Below are 20,899 nucleotides of genomic sequence, written 5' to 3'. Positions count from 1 at the left end.
GGTGTTAGTTTCGGCAAATGTGATCTTTACGACAAAAAACAGTGGCTGGGCGGTATTATTAAATCTCAGCGTTAATTATGTGCCGATAGTAACGCTGGGTGATATTATGGGTGTTGGGATCGCCCATTCTGATGATTCCGCCCCAAAAAAGTGGGCGGGCGGTATTATTTTTTTCTCGTCGTTACGCACGTGCAGAAAGTAACGCTCGGCGATAAGTGACCGAGAAATGGGCGTCAGTTTCCATTTTGTGGCTAAATGGGAGATATCTGGGCATTACACGTCATTTCAGCGTTAAAATGGACATTAAGTGAGCGTTATGTATGCAAAAATAATGGAAAATTTAGCCCATAGACATCTGTGTTGGGAAAGAGCTGTGAGAAAAACAACAGAAAAACTGTCAGTAATATCTAATCATATTATAGCTATCCAACACCTGTAATAATCAGAATGCTCCATATAAATTAAATATGCAACCCTTCTGAACACAATTAATATCCATAATCCCTGGGAGTCAGTATACCAAATATCCTGTAAACCCTCTGAAATAATGCACTGGAGATCTCGGAATCTGGTAGATATTGCTCTTTCCATTCTGTCATCAAAATCTTTAATGCAGCCTGTACACTGGAACACATGCAACATAAGCAGAGATTTCCTGCAACTGCCACTTGTTCCATCATGCTCGGCATTATTGGAAATCCCTCTCTGATGTTGCTGCATAGGATGATATTGGACTCTGCCACCAGCCCTGTCAACCTGCAGCACGTTTTCAGAAAGGTTTCTCAATGTCTTCATGGTCTGATGCTCTGCAAGCATTTTTTGTTACATGCAGAACACTTGATCATTGTGCAAAATCTTTTCAGCCAAAGACTGATGTTTCCACACAGAACATCCTTCTCAAATTCCACTGCCTCTTCCTCTCGTTTCCTTGTATTTTGTGCAGCATTCAGCGTCCACAATTCATCTAAAATATCTATATCCTCAGGAGTGACTATCTGGGCTGGTGAGTGCTAGTAAGAGTGTGAATGAATTTGTGCTGACTGTTGAGGGCCCTACCATTGGGTCATTGTCTCTCTCTGTTTCTTTGTTCTTGCTTCCACCTCCTGTGGTGAGAAAAAGACAGAGAAATGCAGTGAGTTTCCTGCTATCCATATTTTCATTTCTGTTCTGATCATTTAAGGACCTCCTTAAAACGTGAGTCTGAGAAAACCAAAATCTTTTTTTGATATTTGAACATTAACATTTGGTCTGCACAAACCAACTATGGGTGCTGGATCTTGCATGTCTCCTTCCCCTGTTGCCTCAACTGACTGGGATTCCAGTATCACAATTTCCTCCTCCACCTCCTGCTGCATTCATGGATGAATGTCTGCTGTTCTTCTTCCTGTGGCTTGTTGCTCCCATGAATTATATGCAATGTTGTCCTGCATGAGAACAGAATGCTTGTCACTTGTAAGCACAGATTGGTTTATTATATAACAATTGGAGAATTCCTCTCACTTCTCTTATGGAGTTCTCACAGAGAAAAGTATTTTTTAAAGTGAATACATGAATTGTGGATTTTCCAGTGATATACTTTAATTACATAGAAATTTGTGTAATTCTATGCAATTAAATTATATCACTGGATAATTTCAATTTAATTGTTCCATGTGAACAAGTCTATGCAGTTCATTTAGTTCACAAGGTTACAACCTTAAGTTTGCTGCTCCATGTTTAAGGTTAATATCAGTTTGTCGTCTGAAAATGTATAAACATAGATGAATGGCAGCTTGCTGCCAACACACTTACTTTTGCTGATCTTGTGAGGTCATTAAACTTGTTCCTGCACTTGAGGGGTATCCAAGGTTAGAGACTTTCCTCTCATTGCCTCTTTCAACATGATCCTGACTGCTGTATTGATAGATCTTTTGCAACCATACCCACTATTGCATCTATCCTAAGCCTAATTACTGTCAGCAGAATATTTATACTACTCTCTGAAAAGATTGCTTCTCTCCCTTTACTTGTTCTTGCTGCAGCCATTCCTGCATGGTGGCTCTGCTTTAAGCTTTACAGCTACAACCTCACAATGACTTCCTCTACGCTCACCCCAGACACAACAATTGCCTGTGAAACTCACACATTTGTCCTGTCCAACAATACTAAATTTAGCTCACCACATGATTTCTGGCGGAGTCAGCATTAGGGCAATTGAGTGGGTGGAAGTTCCACTCCACCTCATTTCCAGCAGCAGTTCACAGCACTGAGAATTTCAAGGCCTATGCCTTTGGTCAAGTTTTGTATCTTTCAGGTTCTGTTTCTATGCATGTGTAATGTATTTGCTTCATGGGTTCTTTGCTTAAGAATTCATAGCAACAGATTGCTATTAAGAGCTAGTTGATTTATTAACAAAAGGTTTAACAATCACACTACACATTATAATAATAATAACTTTTATTTATATAGCGCCTTTTACATAGTAAAATGTCCCAAGGCACTTCACAACAATTTTACAACACGTTAGATATTGACTATTGAGGGAAAGAGAGAAAAAAACGTGAGAAGGAAGTGTAAAAAGAGATTAAAGGTCTGAAGAATATTACCAGTTCAACTATTTTAGTTGTGCATTTTAAACAAAAATCTCCCTGCAAGGGGGGTCACACTCCAAAATACATTTTTTTCCAGTGTCCCAATTTGGGGGGGGGGGGGGGGGGTGGGGTTAGGGCACTAAAAAGAGAAATTATACAAGTGCCCCCTGGCTAAAAGGGGGGGAGGGCACTAAAACCGGCAAATTAAACAAATTAAACTTTAATCTTAAATTATTAAATTAAAATTTGGTTGCCAGGGGTGATGATGCACTCCAGTCCCTCCGGCGCCCACCTCTCGTGGAAGGCCGCGAGCGTACCGGTGGACACCGCGTGCTCCATCTCCAAGGACACCCTGGCTCGGATGTAACCGTGGAAAAGAGGCAGGTAGTTGGGCTGAACGATCCCTCGACCACCCGCTGCCTGGACCGGTTGATGGACCACTTGGCCATGCCGAGGAGCAGTCCTACGAGGAGGCCTTCTGACCTACCCGCTCCCCTCCGCACAGCGTGCTCAAAGATCAGGAGTGTGGGACTGAAGTGCAACCAGAATTTGAGGAGCAGCCCCTTCAAATATTGGAAGAGAGGCTGCAACCTCGCACATTCCACATATACATGGAACATGGACTCCTCTAGACCGCAGATATTGCAGGTGGCCTGGGAGCCCGTGAACCGACTTAAAAACTTGTTGCACGGGACTGCTCCATGCAACACCCGCCAGGCCAAGTCCCCAATAAATAAGGGGAGAACTCCCACGTAGAGAGCACTCCATTGGGGACCCCCGTCTCCTCCAGACGGCAAGATGCTGCGCCATGTGCAGAACTGAAAGACACAGAGGGGATTTCCCGGAGGAGGTTCAAATTGTGAGGCGTCGGCTCCCGAGGGAGGTTTCAGGGCTTGGCGCCAATGAGGAATTCCGTCCGGACGGGGGTCAGTTCCGACGGGATCTCCCCACGTGCTTGAGCCTCCTCAACACACCTAGGAGTCAGGGCCCAGTGCTCCTTTTAGTGACTTCAACAGCTCTACAGCTCTTTTAGTTGAAGACAATTAAACAATAAATCAAGTGCCCCCTTTAAAACAACCAGAAGCGTCAAATGTTTAACACAATATGGACAAAGATGGGAATCTAACCCAAGCATGTAGAGCACAATGGATTAGCAGTCCATTGCCTTAATCTCTCGGCCAGCTCTACAACTCTTTTAGTTGAAGACAAAATAAACAATTAATTCAAGTGCATCCTGCTTAATGGGGCAGGAGGGTAACACTCCAAACACTTTTCAAGTGCCATTTTTTTTTGTTTTTTGGGGGAGTTTTTTGAGGGCATGACGAACACAAATCATACAAGTCCCCCCTGGCTAAAAGGGGGGGGGGGGCACTAAAACCCGGCACAGTAAACAAATTAAACTTTAAACATATAAAATCAAATTCAAATTTGGTTGCCGGGGGTGATGATGCACTCCAGTCCCTCCGGTGCCCACCTCTCGCGGAAGGCCGCAAGCGTACCGGTGGACACCGCATGCTCCCATCTCCAGGGACACCCTGGCTCGGATATAACCGCGGAAGGGAGGCAGGCAGTCGGGCTAAACGACCCCCTCAACCGCCTGCTGCCTAGACCGGCTGATGGCCCTCTTGGCCGTGCCCAGGAGCAGTCCTACGAGGAGGCCCTCGGACCTACCCGCTCCCCTCCGCACAGGGTGCCCAATGGTCAGGAGTGTGGGACTGAAGTGCAACCAGAATTTGAGGAGCAGCCCCTTCAAATAATAGAATAGGAGCTGCAACCTCGCACATTCCATAAAAACATGGAACACAGACTCCTCCAGACCGCAGAAATTGCAGTCTGCCTGGGAGCCCGTGAACCGACTTAAAAACTTGTTGCACAGGACTGCTCCATGCAACACACTCCAGGCCAAGTCCCCAGTAAATAACGGGCGAACTTCCGCGTAGAGAGCACTCCATTGGGGACTCCCGCGTCCTCCAGATGGCAAGATGCTGTACAATGGTGTTCCGGACAGCAGATGAGGATGGCAACGTGGAGAGTGTGCAAGAGCAGCCCGTACAGGAATCCCCTCCATGCAGAACTGAAACGCACGGAGGGGATTTCCCAGAGGAGGGTCAAGTTGTGAGGCGCCGGCTCCCAAGGGAGGTTTCGGGGTTTGGCGCCAATGAGGAATTCCGTCCGGATAGGTATCAGTTCCAACGGGATCTCCCCATGTGCTTGAGCCTCCTCAACACACCTAGGAGTCAGGACCAAGTGCTGTTTTTAGTGACTTCAACAGCTCTACAACTCTTTTGGGGAGTACAAAATAAACATTCGATCAAGTGCCCCCCGATCTGGGGGACACTCCAGACACTTATAACTGCCCTCCTTTTTTTTGTGTTTTTTTTGTGTTTTTTTTTCTTTTGTGATTTTTTTTTTGGCATTAAAATCATATAATTTACAAGTGCCCCCTATAAAAGGGGAGGGGGAACACTAAAACCCGGCAATTAAAACAAATTAAACTTTAAAACATAAAATCAAATTAAAATTTGGTTGCCGGGGATGATGATGCACTCCAGTCCCTCCGGCACCTCAACAGCTCTACAACCCTTTTGGGAGAAAAACAACTAAACATTAAATCGTGTCCCCCGATCTGGGGGACACACCAAACATTTTCAAGGCCCTTTTTTTTAGTGTTTTTTTTTGTTGTTTTTTTTGTATTTTTTTTTTGGGCACTGAAATCAAAATTTTTTTCCAAGTGTCCCCTATAAAAGGGGAGGGGGACACTAAAAACACTGGCAATTAAAACAAATTAAACTTTAAAACATAAAATCAAATTAAAATTTGGTTGCCGGGGGTGATGATGCACTCCAGTCCCTGAACAATCGCAGCCTGTTCACCACAATGTACTGGCTCCCCAGTGGGTGCACAGATTCAGCTCTTGTATCAACCACTTGTGTAATATTAAGACAGAATTTTATCACTGCTATGCTCAAGAGAAGTGGCAGTCTGTAGGACTTAAAATCATTAAAGTTCCTAAATTGAGATGTATCAGTTATATCACATCTGTTATGCAAATTAGAGACATTAATTTAGTTCAACAACGAAAGTGAAAAGTTTAAAGAAATTAGGAGATAAGGTTCATAGTTGATTGTCTCAGCGAAAAAAGGTTAAAAGTTTAAGTACAATAGAAATTGATGAACGATTTAACGCATCATAATACTAATACAAATTATGTTCAAAGAATAGCACTGACCTTTGTTGGGAAAATACTTAACTGATTTCCAGCCACATCTAGTACTTTCAAGTTTCTTAGTACGCACAATTCCTGGAAAATAGAAACAAGGTAAAAATTATACGATTTGCTCCTCTCACAATATATCATTGTTATTAGATTCCTTTTCTCTTTATAAAGAATTAATGCCTTCTCAACTACAATTAGTGACACTCAGTGATTGATTTGTTCGGAGGCACAGAGGAGGTTCAATTTTAGTTCTCCAGTTTCAGGACCTAAATGTTTTATTTGTGCCAAAATGAAGTGCAATTTTATTGAGCTGCCTCAACCCATCACTCTGAGTATTAATAGAAAAACAGATGGTGCTTCATGACAAGTTCTGAATCTAGTCATGTTATTGAAGGTGGCACTGAGCAAATGTAAGACAGCTACCCAAGGGGGAAAAAAAATCAGTGGGTAAGTTCCTACGTTCCAAAGTCAACCTAGGCCTCATAGCAGCTACAATTAAAAAAACAGCAGGCAATCTGGGAGCATGTTACATGCTTGCTTGTTCTTTCACCTCGGAAGTGCTAAAGTGGAAGGAAATTGAAATGGAAATGGAGGAAAAATAGAATAATTAGTAGGGGAATACTGCAAAATAACAATAACTTGCTTTTTATAAATGCCACAAGGTAAACTATTTTGCACTATGTCACAATGCACAAAACAGTTCTTCTATTAATACCATATCTTAATCTGATATTTATTTTAATGGATAGTGATGCTCATAATCAGCAGTAACCTGATTTAACTCATGGCTCAGGAATCCACACATGTTCTATAACAGTGCCTGCAACAGTTTCCAAGAAGTTGTGTACTAAACAATTAGGGAAACATTCAATACTTATTTTACCAAATTTGCTGGTTCTATGTTTAATTAGTTTTAAGAAAGTAATAGAAACATAGTAACATAGAAAATAGGTGCAGGAGTAGGCCATTTGGCCCTTCAAGCCTGCACCGCCATTCAATGAGTTCATGGCTGAACATGCAACTTCAGTACCCCATTCCTGCTTTCTCGCCATACCCCTTGATCCCCCTAGTAGTAAGGACTACATCTAACTCCTTTTTGAATATATTTAGTGAATTGGCCTCAACAACTTTCTGTGGTAGAGAATTACACAGGTTCACCACTCTCTGGGTGAAGAGGTTTCTCCTCATCTCGGTCCTAAATGGCTTACCCCTTATCCTTAGACTGTGACCCCTGGTTCTGGACCTCCCCAACATTAATAAGAACATAAGAACATAAGAACATAAGAATTAGGAACAGGAGTAGGCCATCTAGCCCCTCGAGCCTGCTCCGCCACCCAACAAGATCACGACTGATCTGGCCGTGGACTCAGCTCTACTTACCCGCCCGCTCCCCATAACCCTTAATTCCCTTATTGGTTAAAAATCTATCGATCTGTGATTTGAATACATTCAATGAGCTAGCCTCAACTGCTTCCTTGGGCACAGAATTCCACAGATTCACAACCCTCTGGGAGAAGGAATTCCTTCTCAACTCGGTTTTAAATTGGCTCCCCACTATTTTGAGGCTGTGCCCCCTAGTTTAGTCTCCCCGACCAGTGGAAACAACCTCTCTGCCTCTATCCTGTCTATCCCCTTCATTATTTTAAATGTTTCTATAAGATCACCCCTCATCCTTCTGAACTCCAACAAGTAAAGACCCAGTCTACTCAATCTATCATCATAAGGTAACCCCCTCATCTCCGGAATCAGCCGAGTGAATCGTCTCTGTACCCCTTCCAAAGCTAGTATATCCTTCCTTAAGTAAGGTGACCAAAACTGCACGCAGTACTCCAGGTGCAGCCTCACCAATACCCTGTACAGTTGCAGCAGGACCTCCCTGCTTTTGTACTCCATCCCTCTCGCAATGAAGGCCAACATTCCATTCGCCTTCCTGATTACCTGCTGCACCTGCAAACTAACTTTTTGGATTCATGCACAAGGACCCCCAGGTCCCTCTGCACTGCAGCATGTTGTAATTTCTCCCCATTCAAATAATATTCCCTTTTACTGTTTTTTTTCCCAAGGTGGATGACCTCACATATTCCGACATTGTATTCCATCTGCCAAACCTTAGCCCATTCGCTTAACCTATCTAAATCTCTTTGCAGCCTCTTTGTGTCTTCTACACAACCCGCTTTCCCACTAATCTTTGTGTCATCTGCAAATTTATTTACACTACACTCTGTCCCCTCTTCCAGGTCATCGATGTATATTGTAAACAGTTGTGGTCCCAGCACCGATCCCTGTGGCACACCACTAACCACCGATTTCCAACCCGAAAAGGACCCATTTATCCCGACTCTCTGCTTTCTGTTAGCCAGCCAATTCTCGATCCATGCTAATACATTTCCTCTGACTCCGCGTACCTTTATCTTCTGCAGTAACCTTTTGTGTGGCACCTTATCGAATGCCTTTTGGAAATCTAAATACACCACATCCATCGGTACACCGCTATCCACCATGCTCGTTATATCCTCAAAGAATTCCAGTAAATTAGTTACACATGATTTCCCCTTCATGAATCCATGCTGCGTCTGTTTGATTGCACTATTCCTATCTAGATGTCCCGCTATTTCTTTTTTAATGATAGCTTCAAGCATTTTCCCCACTACAGATGTTAAACTAACTGGCCAATAGTTACCTGCCTTTTGTCTGCCCCCTTTTTTAAAGAGAGGCGTTACATTAGCTGCTTTCCAATCCAATGGCACCTCCCCAGAGTCCAGAGAATTTTGGTAGATTATAACGAATGCATCTGCTATAACTTCCACCATCTCTTTTAATACCCTGGGATTCATTTCATCAGGACCAGGGGACTTGTCTACCTTGAGTCCCATTAGCCTGTCCAGCACTACCCCCGTAGTGATAATGATTGTCTCAAGGTCCTCCCTTCCCACATTCCCGTGACCAGTAATTTTTAGTCGAAGTGAGTAAAGCTTAAAACAAAGGTAAAATACCTCATTAATGAGCAGAAAGCAACCTCAGCAGCTGTTGTTCTGATACATAAATAGACATAACTGCTTTTATGTTGGTATGATGGCCTAAAGCTTGATCCCTGTGATAAAGCCAAGGAACCCTAGATATAGAGCTGAGAAATGTGAAATTATAGTTGCCAGAGCTCAGAAGTAGAGACTAAAAGCCCAGGAGATACCAGAGATAGAAATGAAAGCCAGGAGATTCTGGGGATTGTGCCAGATATTAAAAAAAGTCCAAATCAGAAGATTACACAGAATTACATATTATTTATAGCACAGAACAGGCCATTCAGCCCAACAGGTCTATGCCGGTGCTTATGCTCCACAAGAGTCTCCTCCCACCCTACTTCATCTAACCCCATCAACATATCCTTCTATTCTTTAGTCCTAGAATCATAGAATGGTTACAGTACAAAAGAAAGCCATTCGGCCTGTCTAGCCAATGTGGGCTCTCTGCAAAAGCAATTCAGCTAGTCCCACTCCTCCGCCCTTTCCCTGTAACTGTGCAAATTTGTTTTATTCAGGTATTTATCCAATTCCCTTTTGAAAGCCATGATTGAATCTGCCTTCACCACCCTTTCAGGCAGTGCATTCCAGATCCTAACCACTCTCTGTGTAAAAAGGTTTTTCATCATGTCGCCTTTGGTTCTTCTGCCAATCACCTTAAATCTGTGTCCTCCGGTTCTGGATCCTTCCGCCAATGGGAACAGTTTCTCTCTAACTGCTCTGTCTAGACCTCTCATGAATTTGCACACCTCTATTAAATCTTGTCTCAACCTTCTCTACTTTAAGGAGTACCACCAGAGCTTCTCCAGTCTATCCACATTACAGAAGTCCCTCATTCCTGGAATTATTCTTGTAAAGCTTTTCTGCACCCACTCTAAGGCCTTCACATCCTTCCTAAAGTGCGGTGCCCATAATTGGACACGATACTCCAGTTGAGGACGAACCAGGGTTTAAAAAGGTTCATGATATAACTTCCTTGCTATTGTACTCTATGCCTCTATCTATAAAGCCCAGGATATCATCTGCTTTTTAAACCGGTTTCTCAACCTGCCCTGCCAAATTCAATGAATTACATAAGAACATAAATAGGAGCAGGAGAAGGCTATACGGCCCCTCGAGCCTGCTCCGCCATTTAATACGATCATGGCTGATCCGATCATGGATTCAGGTCCACTTCCCTGCCCGCTCTTCAGAACCCCTTATTCCCTTATCGTTTAAGAAACTGTCTATTTCTGTCTTAAATTATTCAATGTCCCAGCTTTCACAGCTCTCTGAGGCAGCGAATTCCACAGATCCACAACCCACTGAGAGAAGAAATTTCTCCTCATCTCAGTTTTAAATGGGCGGCCCCTCATTTTAAGATTTTGCCCTCTAGTTCTAATCTCCCCTATCAGTGGAAACATCCTCTCTGCATCCACCTTGTCAAGCCCCCTCATAATCTTATACGTTTCGATAAGATCACCTCTCATCCTTCTGAATTCCAATGAGTAGAGGCCCAACCTGCTCAACCTTTCCTCATAATCAACCTCCTCATCTCTGGGATCAACCTTGTGAACCTTCTCTGAACTGCCTCCAAAGCAAGTATATCCTTTCGTAAATATGGAAACCAAAACTGCACGCAGTATTCCAGGTGTGGCCTCACCAATACCCTGTACAACTGTAGCAAGACTTCCCTGCTTTTATACTCCATTTCCTTTGCATTAAAGGCCAAGATTCGATTGGCCATCCTGATCACTTGCTGTACCTGCATACTAACCTTTTGTGTTTCATGCACAAGTACCTCCAGGTCCCGCTGTACTGCAACACTTTGCAATCTTTCTCCATTTAATTAATAACTTGCTCTTTGATTTTTTCTGCCAAAGTGCATGATCTCACACTTTCCAATATTATACTCCATCTGCAAAATTTTTGCCCACTCACTTAGCCTGTCTATGTCCTTTTGCAGATTTTGTGAGTCCTCGTCACACATTGCTTTTCCTCCCATCTTTGTATCATCGGCAAACTTGGCTACGTTACACTCAGTCTCTTCCTCCAAGTCTTTAATATAGATTGTAAATAGTTGGGATCCCAGCACTGATCCCTGCGGCAGAAAAAAGTTACAAGAATAATTCCAGGAATGAGGGACTTCTGTAATGTGGATAGACTGGAGAAGTTGTGGTGGTACTCCTTAGAGTAGAGAAAGTTGAGACGAGATTTGTTAGAAGTGTGCAAAATCATGTGGGCTCTAGTCAGAGCAGTTCGAGAAAAACTGTTCCCCACATACACCACAAGGTCTCTGTGTTCCTGCACCTTCTTTAGAATTGTACCCTTTAGTTTATATTGCCTGTTCTTATTCTTCCTACCAAAATGTATCACTTCACTTTTTCCTACGTTAAATTTCATCTGCCAAGTGTCCGCCCATTCCACCAGCCTGTCTCTGTCCTCATGAAGTCTATCACTCTCCTCCTCACCGTTCACTCTCCTTTCAAGTTTTGTGTCACATGAACATTTTGAAATTGTGCCCTGTACACCGAAGTCCAAGTCATTAATATATATCAAGAAAAGCAGTGGTCCTCGAGTACTGACCCATAGGGAACACCACTGTGTATCTTCCTCCAGTCTGAAAAACAACCGTTCACCACTACTCGCTGTTTCCTGTCACTTAGCCAATTTTGTATCTATGCTGTCACTGTCCCTTTTATTCCATGGGCTTCAACTTTGCTGGCAAGCATATTATGTGGCACTTTTTCAATCGCCTTTTGGAAGTCCAAGTACACCAAGTACACATTGCATTCATCAACCATGTTACCTCATCAAAAACTCAAGTTAGTTAAACATGATTTGCCTTTAACAAATCTGTGCTGGCTTTCCTTAATTAATCCACATTTGTCCAAGTGACTGCTAATTTTGTCATAATCATTGTCATCATTTGTGATTATCATTTCTAAAAGCTTATCCACCACCAAGTAGAGCACTTGCTTTGGGAGTCTCGTGTTTGGCATACGAACTATGTGGCTTGCTCAGCGGAGCTGATCAAGTGTGGTCAGTGCTTCACTGCTGGGGATATTAGCCTGGACACCGTGGACCACTTCCCATATCTCGGGAGCCTCCTATCAACAAGAGCAGGCATCGACGACGAGATCCAACACTGCCTCCAGTGCGCCAGTGCAGCCTTCGGCCGCCTGAGGAAAAGAGTGTTTGAGGACCAGGCCCTCAAAACTGCCACCAAGCTCATGGTCTACAGGGCTGTAGTAATAACTGCCCTCCTGTACGGCTCAGAGACATGGACCATGTACAGCAGACATCTCAAGTTACTGGAGAAATATCACCAACAATGTCTCCGCAAGATCCTACAAATCCCCTGGGAGGACAGGCGCACCAACATCATCGTCCTCGTCCAGGCTAACATCCCCAGCATTGAAGTGCTGACCTCACTCGATCAGCTCCCCTGGTACCACCCCCGTATCGAAGGAGGATTGGAAGATTATGGCTAGTACCCCTGCAATTTCCACCTTTACTTCTGTTATGTTCAGAATAAATCCACAGGACTGTATTGCAAGCTCAAACTGTTGTGACCTTGGTCTCTTTATTCAGACTCCAGAGTGGGGAAGCAGCATGGTAAATCACCTTTTATACCTGCTTGCCCTAGGGTGCACAGGTGACCCTTAGGTCTCCCACAGGTGTGCCCCCTTGTGGCAAATCTTACATTTTGGTAAGGTTTACATACATACATAACAACTTCCCTCAGCATCCTCGGATGCATCCCATCCGGTTCTGGTGACTTATCTACTTAAGTACAGCCAGCCTTTCTAGTACGTCCTCTTTATCAATTTTTAGCCCATCCAGTATCTCAATTCTTGCACTATGACTTTGGCAACATCTTCTTCCTTGGTAAAGACAGATGCAAAGTACTCATTTAGTACCTCAGCCATTCACTCTGCCTCCATATATAGATCTCCCTTTTGGTCCCGAATCAGCCCCACGTCTCCTCTCACTACCCATTTACTGTTTATATACCTATGGAAGACTTTTGGATTCCCTTTTATGTTAGCAGCCAGTCTATTATCATACTTTCTCTTTGCCCCTTTTATTTCCTTTTTCACTAACCCTCTGAACCTTCTATATTCAGCCTGGTTCTCACTTATATTATCAACCTGACATCTGTCATACGGCTCCTTTTTCTGCTTCATCTTACTCCCTATCTCTTTCGTCATCCAGGGAACTCAGTTGCCAAATCTTTCCCCCTTGTGGGAATGTACCTTGACTGTACTCAAACCATCTCCTCTTTAAATGCAGCCCATTATTTGATTGCAGTTTTTCCAGCCAATCTTTGATTCCAATTTATTTGGGTCAGATCTGTTCTCAACCCTCTTCCAATTAAGTATTTTTTATTCTACATTACTCCTTGTCCTTTCCATAGCTCATCTAAACCTTATGATACTATGGGGCCGAAATTGCCCACCGCCGGAAACACGGCGCACCTACCCTGTTTCAGATGTTTTTACCAGCGCGGTTGACGCACTGGCCTCTTGAGCAAAATTCCACTCTTTGGCTTTTTTTTCCCCAGTGGACTGGAAGTCAGTCATAATGGGGGCGGAAGTGTGGCAATGAGCGGAAGTTCGCACACTAGGGGGGCGGAAGTTGGGGCGGGCAGAGTGTCCACCACTGTCACTCATCAGCGTAGTGCTGATGATGTCATCAGGCTGGCGCATCACCATGTCGCTTCCCTTAAAGGGGAGAGCCTGTGCGATTCTTGAAGTTGGGTCCACTGGGCCACCAGGGTGGGTTTTGGCCAGGCCAACGGCCTAGCTCCCAAGAGGGGGTGCAGGCTACTTTTTGGTGGCCCGGCTGAACCCGGGGACATTATTGTCGACTAAGACATGGCAGTCGGCCGATTAAAAAAAATTAAGGTGGCAGCCTCCCAGTACGTCCTCCCCTTTAATGGCTGCTGCACCACCATTTTGAGCACACTCCAAACACAGTGCACTGGCAGAAAAAGGTGCTGGTGACACCGAGCAGCGACAGCAAGATTTTCTCTGTGGAATTTCGCGATCGGGGGGGTGGGGGGACATTGACGGCGTTACTTAGAAAGGATTGGCAGCAGCGGAGCAGTAGTGGGGGGGAACGGATCACTGCCAGAATAATGTAGGAACGGAATTTTCAAAATGGGAACAGGCCTTAAGGGAAGGGGAAATGTAATCCCCTATGATCACTGTTCCCTAAATGTTCCCTTACTGACACTTGCTCCACTTGACCCACCTTATTCCCCAGAACTAGATCCAGCAATGCCTCCTTGCTCGTTGGGTCGGAAACATACTGAACAAGACAGTTCTCCTGAACACACTTCAGAAATTGTTACCCCTCTCTGCCCTTTACACTATTTCTATTCCAGTATATATTAGGGTAATTGAATTCTCCCATTATCATTACTCTATAGGCCTTCTTGTATTCTCTTAGTCTGACCCCACCTAATACCATACCATTTCTTACTCTAGTGCTATCTGTCTCTCCCAATCCATTATGCACCTTGTTTCTCCTTTCTACATCCTGGTGCTCATCCCCCTGCCAAATTAGGTTAAACCCTCCTCAACAGCACCAGTAAACCACCCTGGGAGGACATTGGTCCTGGCTTTGTTGAGGTGGCAACCCGTCTGGCCTGTACAGGTTCCACCTCCCCCAGAAGTAGTCCAAATATCCCAGTAATCTAAAGCCCTCCCTCATGCACCATCTCTGAAGCCCTGCATTCATTTGCTCTATCCTCCTATTTCTGTACTCACTAGCTCATGGCACCGGAAGCAATCCAGAGATCACTACCTTCGAGGTCCTGCTTATTAATCTCTTTCCTAAAATCTGCTTGCAGGACCTCATCCATCTTTCTACCGATGTCACTGATACTGACCAATATGGACTATGACCTCTAGCTGTTCACCACCGCCTCCCCCCCCCAACTCAGAATGTCCTACAGCCACTCAGTGGCATCTGAAAGCCAGAGCTCAAGCTCTTACAGCTGATGACATTTAGAATCATAGAATCATAGAAAGTTACAGCATGGAAGGAGGCCCATCATGTCCGCACTGGCCGACCAAGAGCTATCCAGCCTAAACCCACTTTCCAGCTCTTGGTCCGTAGCCCTGTAGGTTACAGCACTTCAAGTGCACATCCGAGTATTTTTTAAATGTGATGAGGGTTTCTGCCTCTACCAGCCTTTCAGGAAGTGAGTTCCAGACTCCCACCACCGTCTGGGTGAAGACATTTTCCCTCATATCTCTTCTAAACCTCCCCCCAATTACTTTAAATCTATGCTCCCTGGTTGTTGACCCCTCTGCCAAGACACTTCCTGCACATGTGGTTGTCCAGGACACGGGAAGCATCCTGGAGTTCCTAACTGGCACAACATGTGCATTCTACAGGACTGAGGTGTCTTGCCATGCCTCTATTTAATAGACTATTAACTAACTGAACAGAAATAAACTGAAGGCTTAAAAAAATTACCAGCTACTCACCAATCAGCTTCTTCCCTTGTACGGACGCCATTTTGGGTTTTTTTACCTTCATGTACTTATCTGTTTTTCCCTTAAATGCATCAATGCTATTCACCTCAACTACTCCATGTGGTAGAAAGTTCCATATTATAACCACTCTCTGGGTAAAGAAGTTTCTCCTGAATTCCTTATTGGATTTATTAGTGACTATCTTATATTTATAGCCCCTAATTTTGGACTCCTCCACAAGTGGAAACATCTTATCTATGTCCACCCTATCAAACACCTTCATAATTTTAATGATCACTATGAGGACTCATCTCAGCCTTTTCAGTCTTTCCTGATAGTTATAACCTCTCAGTTCTGGCACCATCCTTATAAATCTTTTTTGTACCTTCTCCAGTGCCTCTATATTCTGTTTATAATATGGAGACTAGAACTTTACACAGTACTCCAAGTGTGGTTAAGCAAGGTTCCAAACAAGTTTAATAACTTCCCTGCTTTTCAATTCTATTACTCTAGAAATGTACCCCCATGCTTTGTTTGCATTTTCTATGGCCTTATTAACTTGTGACTACAACCTGAAGAATAGTAAAGCATAAGGTGCATAGACATCCAGTAATTATGGAGAAATTAAAAAAGGAAAATGTGTTTTTAAATGAGAGATAGAAAATCAAAGAAAAAGAAACAGAATAAAAGTTAAAAATAGAAATAGAAAAATATAACAGGGAAAAGCAACATCAGCAACTTACACTCATAAAGTACCTTTAATGTAAAATTGTCTATGGCACTTTGCAGAAGAGAAACAGATGTTAAGCAGTAGGAGAGTTAGGAAATATGATGGGCGGCATTGTCAGAAAAATAAATTTTAAGAAAGCTTTTAAAGGCAGGGGAGAAGTAGCAAGTTGAAAGAGTTTTAAAATGGGAGTTCCAGAGAGGGGTGTCCAGATGGTTCATGACTCTACTATTGATGATATGAGGGTGGAGACCAGAGTCAAAGGACGAAAGAGCATTGGCTTGGACATAAACCTTGATGAGGTTGTAGAGGTGGTGGGGGAGGGGACAGATAAGGCCTTGAAAGGATTTGTAAACAGGGTTAAGAATTTTGAATTCAATGCAATTAGAGATAGGTAGCCAATGGAGGCTACAAATACAGACGATAGATGATCAGAACTTAGTGTTGGACATGATGTGGGTAGCTGAGTTTTGGACAATTAGAGATTGTATAGGGTGGATCTCAGAAGGCCAGTGAGGATGTCATTGGAGAAATTAAGACTGGAGATAATGAATGTATGGATAAGGGTTTCAGCAGTAATGGGGATGAGGTAAGGCCATAGGAAGCCAGGAAAGAATATGGGTTGGAAATTTAGCTCAAATTCAACCAGAATACCAAAGGTGCAATGCAGAGGAAAAATGGGTATTAATCATTTTCTTCTGTTCAGTACTAGAATAGCATTGCAGTCAAACTGATGTCTGCACCTGACTACCTAAAGAGAATGCAGCAATTTAAATTGCAACTGAACTTCAGAGGACTTTGCACCCATATTTACTCTTTACTGTCAGCTTGGCTAATTGATAGCACTCTCATCTCTGAATCAGAAGGTCGTGGGCTCAAGCCCTATTCCACGATTTGAGCACATAATCTAGGCTGACTTTTCAGTGCAGTTCTGAGGGAGAAATCACTGTTGAAGGTGTAAGCTTTGGAATGAGACATTAAAACTGATGCCCCCTGCACCCCCATTTCCTAAGTTGCTTAAAAAAAGAAAAGATGGTTAATAGTTGAAACAATAAAGGCATAGCAGGGCAGCTCGGTCCCATGGAATGCATATCCTGTGCCATGTGGGAACTCCAGGAAACTTCCCATGTTCTGGACAACCACATGTGCTGGAGGTGTTCTCAGCTGGAGGAGCTCGATCTCTGGGTTTCGGAGCTTGAGCATCAGCTCGTACATTCACGAGGCTGAGTGCTACATTGATAATACGTTTCAGGCGGTTGGCACCCCATAGCTAAGGAGTGTGCAGGCAGAGGGGGAATGGGTAACTGCCAGACAGAAGAGGAGGACCATGCAGGTAGTGTAGGAGTCCCCTGACTGTATCTCACTCTCCAACCAGTATTCTTGGTTCCTCTGGGGATAACAGCCAAAACCAAGTCCATGTCACCACGGGTGTCTCAGCTGTATGGGAGACGGGGGGATGGGTGGAGACAGGGAAAGCAATAGTGGTAGGGGATTCGATGTTAGGGGAGCAGACAGGTGTTTCTGCGGCCCCAGACGTGACTCCAGGATGGTATGTTGCCACCCTGGTGCCACCGTCAAGGATGTCACTGAGCAGCTGCAGAACGTTCTGAGGGGGGAGGATGAACAGCCAGAGGCCGTAGTCCATAGTCATACCAATGGCATAGCTAGAAAGAGGGATGAGGTCCTGCAGGCAGTTTTTAGTGAGCTAGGAAATAAATTAAAAAGCAAGACCTCAAAGGTAATGATCTCTGGATTACTCCTAGTGCCACATGTGAGTGAGTATAAGAAACAGGAGGATAGAGCAGATGAATGCATGGCTGGAGAGATGGTGCAGGAGGGAGGGCTTCAGATTCCTGAGGCATTGGGCTGGTTCTGGGGGAAGTGGGATCTGTACAAGCTGGACAGGTTGCACCTCAACAGAGCCAGGACCAATACCCTCATGGGGAGGTATACTCTATAGACCATCAACTACTGAGAAAAGTATGGAGGAGCAAATTTGCAGAGAACTTAGAGAGAGATGCAAGAACTATAGAGTAGTGATAATGGGATACTTCAATTATCCTAATATAGACTGGGATAATAATAGTGTAAAGGGCAAAGAAGGGCAAGGATTTCTGAAGTGCGTTCAGGAGAACTTTCTTGATCAGTATGTTTCCGGCCCAATGAGGAAGGATACATTGCTGGATCTGGTTCTGGGGAATGAGGTAGGTCAAGGGGAGTAAGTGTCAGTAGGTGAACATTTAGCGAACAGTGATTATAGTATCATAAGGTTTGGATTAGCTATGGGAAAGGACAGGGAGCAATCTACCAGATGGTACTTTGGCCGGGATATTCAGGAAGAAGGTCCTTCAAAGGTCGGCGGGCGGCAAATGGAAGACGTGTGCCACCAATCTGGGCGGCAGCGGGCGAGACGTGTGCCCAAATGCCGCCGAGGATGGAGTCGGGCCGACGGAGGGTCGAAGACCTTAAAAAAATACCAACAGCAAAAAATAAAAAAAGTATCCAAAGACCTTCAGGGGACCCCATGCAAGTCAGTCGGTGTTGAAAAAAAGTATTAAAATGTTCACTTACCTTTTTTTCAGGTTCTTCATACTCACCGTCGGGGACAGACCAGCCTCCAGCCAGCGATCCACCCCCGAGTCCCGCCCACAGGAATCTGGGAGTTCGGCGGGCGGGAGCTCAGTTGCGCCACTCGGCTGGCCGCTGACATCAGCAGGCGGTTCCCAGCGGCTCTCCCCTCCCGCCCGCTCCAGGCCACCCTGAAAGTGGCACTAGGCGGATTTTCAGGAGGAATGTCGGCGGGAGTGGGTGGCAGTCGACGGCAGCGGGCGGTGAGGTACTGAAAATTGGCCCCTTACTTGGAGGAAGGCAAGTTTCAGTGGGATGGGAATGGATCTGGTCCAGGTAAATTGGAATCAAAGATTGGCAGGCAAAACTGTAGTGAAACAATGGGCTGCTTTTAAAGAGGAAATAGTTTGGGTACAGTCGAGGTACATTCCCACTAGGGGGAAAGGTAAGGCAACTAAAGTCATCTTCCTGGATGACGAAAGAGATAGTGAGTAAAATAAAGCAGAAAAAGAGCGCGTATGGCAAATGTCAGGTCGAGAATACATCTCAGAATCAAGCTGAATATAGAAAATTTAGAGAAGTGAAAAAGAAAATAAGAAAGGCAAAGAATGGGTATGAGATTAAATGGCAGCTAACATAAAAGGTAATCCAAAAGTCTTCTATAGGCATATAAATAGTAAATGGATAGTAAGAGGAGGGGTGGGGTCGATTAGGGACTAAAAAGGAAAGCTACGCATAGAGGCAAAGGGTATGGCTGAGGTACTAAATGAATACTTTGCATCTGTCTTCACCAAGGAAGAAGATGCTGCCATAGACATAGTAAAGGAGGAGGTAGAGGAGATACAGGATGAGTTAAGAATTGATAAAGACAAGATACTAGAAAGGCTGGCTGTACTTAAAGTAGGTAGGTCACCAGGATCGGATGGGTTGCATTCTCGGATACTGAGGGAAGTGAAGGAAGAAATCGCGGAGGTACTGGCTATAATCTTCCCATCCTCCTTAGAAACGGGGGTGGTGCCAGAAGACTGGAGAATTGCAATAGTTACACCCTTGTTCAAAAAAAGAGTATAATTATAAATCCAGCAACTATAGGGCAGTCAGTTTAACATCGGTAGTAGGGAAGCTTTTAGAACAACAATCAGGATCAAAATTAACAGTCACTTGGTCAAGTGTGGATTAATTAAGGAAAGTCAGCATGGATTTGTTAAAGGCAAATCATGTTTAACCAACTTGATCGAGTTCTTTGATGAGGTAACAGAGGGGTTGATGAAGGCAGTGCAGTTGACGTGGTGCACATGGATTTCCAAAAGGTGTTCGACAAAGTGCCACATAATAGGTTTCCAGCAAATTTGAAGCCCATGGAATAAAAAGGACAGTGCCTGCATAGATATAAAATTGGCTAAGTGACAGGAAACAGAGAATAGTGGTGAATGGTTGTTTTTCAGACTGAAGGAAGATATACAGTGATGTTCCCAGGGAGCGGTACTAGGACCACTGCTTTTCTTGATATATTAATGACTTGAATGTGGGTGTACAGGGCACAATTTCAAAATTTGCGTGTGACACAAAACTTGGAAGTATAGTGAACAGTGAGGAGGATAGTCATAGACTTCAAGATCTTTCTACATCGTGAGAGCGGGAGAGTCCAGGAGAGTTCCGAGAGCAGGAGAGTCCGAGAGCGGAATAGTTCAGGAGAGTCCGAGAGCGGAAGAGTTCGGGAGAATCCGAGAGCAGGAAAGTTCAGGAGAGACCAAGAACAGGAGAGTTTAGGAGAGACCGAAAGCGGGAGAGTTCGGGAGAGTCGAGTTCGGGAGAGTCCGAGAGCGGGAGAGTCTGAGAGCGGAATAGTTTAGGAGAGTCAGAAAGCGGGAGAGTTCGAGAGCGGAAGAGTTTGGAAGAGTCCGAGAGCAGGAAAGTTCGTGAGAGTCCAAGAGCGGGAGAGTCCGAGAGCGGGAGAGTTCGGGAGAGTTCGGGACAGTCCGAGAGCAGGAGAGTCCAAGAGCGTGAGAGTTCGGGAGAGTTCGGGACAGTCCGAGAGCAGGAGAGTCCAAGAGCGGGAGAGTTCAGGAAAGTCCGAGAGCAGGAGAGTCCAAGAGATTCCGAAAGCGGGAGAGTCTGAGAGAGTCCGTGAGCGGGAGAGTTCAGGAAAGTCCAAGAGCGGGAGAGTTCAGGAAAGTCCAAGAGCGGGAGAGTTCAGGAGAGTTCGGGAGAGTCCGAGAGCGGGAGAGTCCGGGACAGTCCGAGACCGGGAGAGTCCGAGAGAGCCCAAGAGCGGGAGAGTCCGGGAGAGTCCGAGAGCAGGAGAGTTCGGGAGAATCCCAGAGCGGCAG

The 20,899-nt window shown here is 44.6% G+C and overlaps 1 protein-coding gene across 1 annotated transcript in view; it reads right to left on the bottom strand.

The window, feature by feature from the left end:
* The window catches only part of lrrc69 (leucine rich repeat containing 69), a 208,438-nt gene that overhangs the window by 34,223 nt on the left and 153,316 nt on the right, over positions 1–20,899 (bottom strand). The window contains exon 5 of the mRNA XM_070893857.1: positions 5,800–5,871. Coding sequence (XP_070749958.1) covers positions 5,800–5,871 — 72 coding nt within the window. The remainder of the gene's footprint in view (positions 1–5,799; positions 5,872–20,899) is intronic.

The sequence above is a fragment of the Pristiophorus japonicus genome, chromosome 1 (assembly GCF_044704955.1).
Source record: "Pristiophorus japonicus isolate sPriJap1 chromosome 1, sPriJap1.hap1, whole genome shotgun sequence".
NCBI classification, from domain to species: Eukaryota; Metazoa; Chordata; class Chondrichthyes; family Pristiophoridae; genus Pristiophorus; species Pristiophorus japonicus.
The sequence above is the reverse complement of the archived record's forward strand: the minus strand, read 5'-3'. Positions and strand labels throughout refer to the sequence as shown.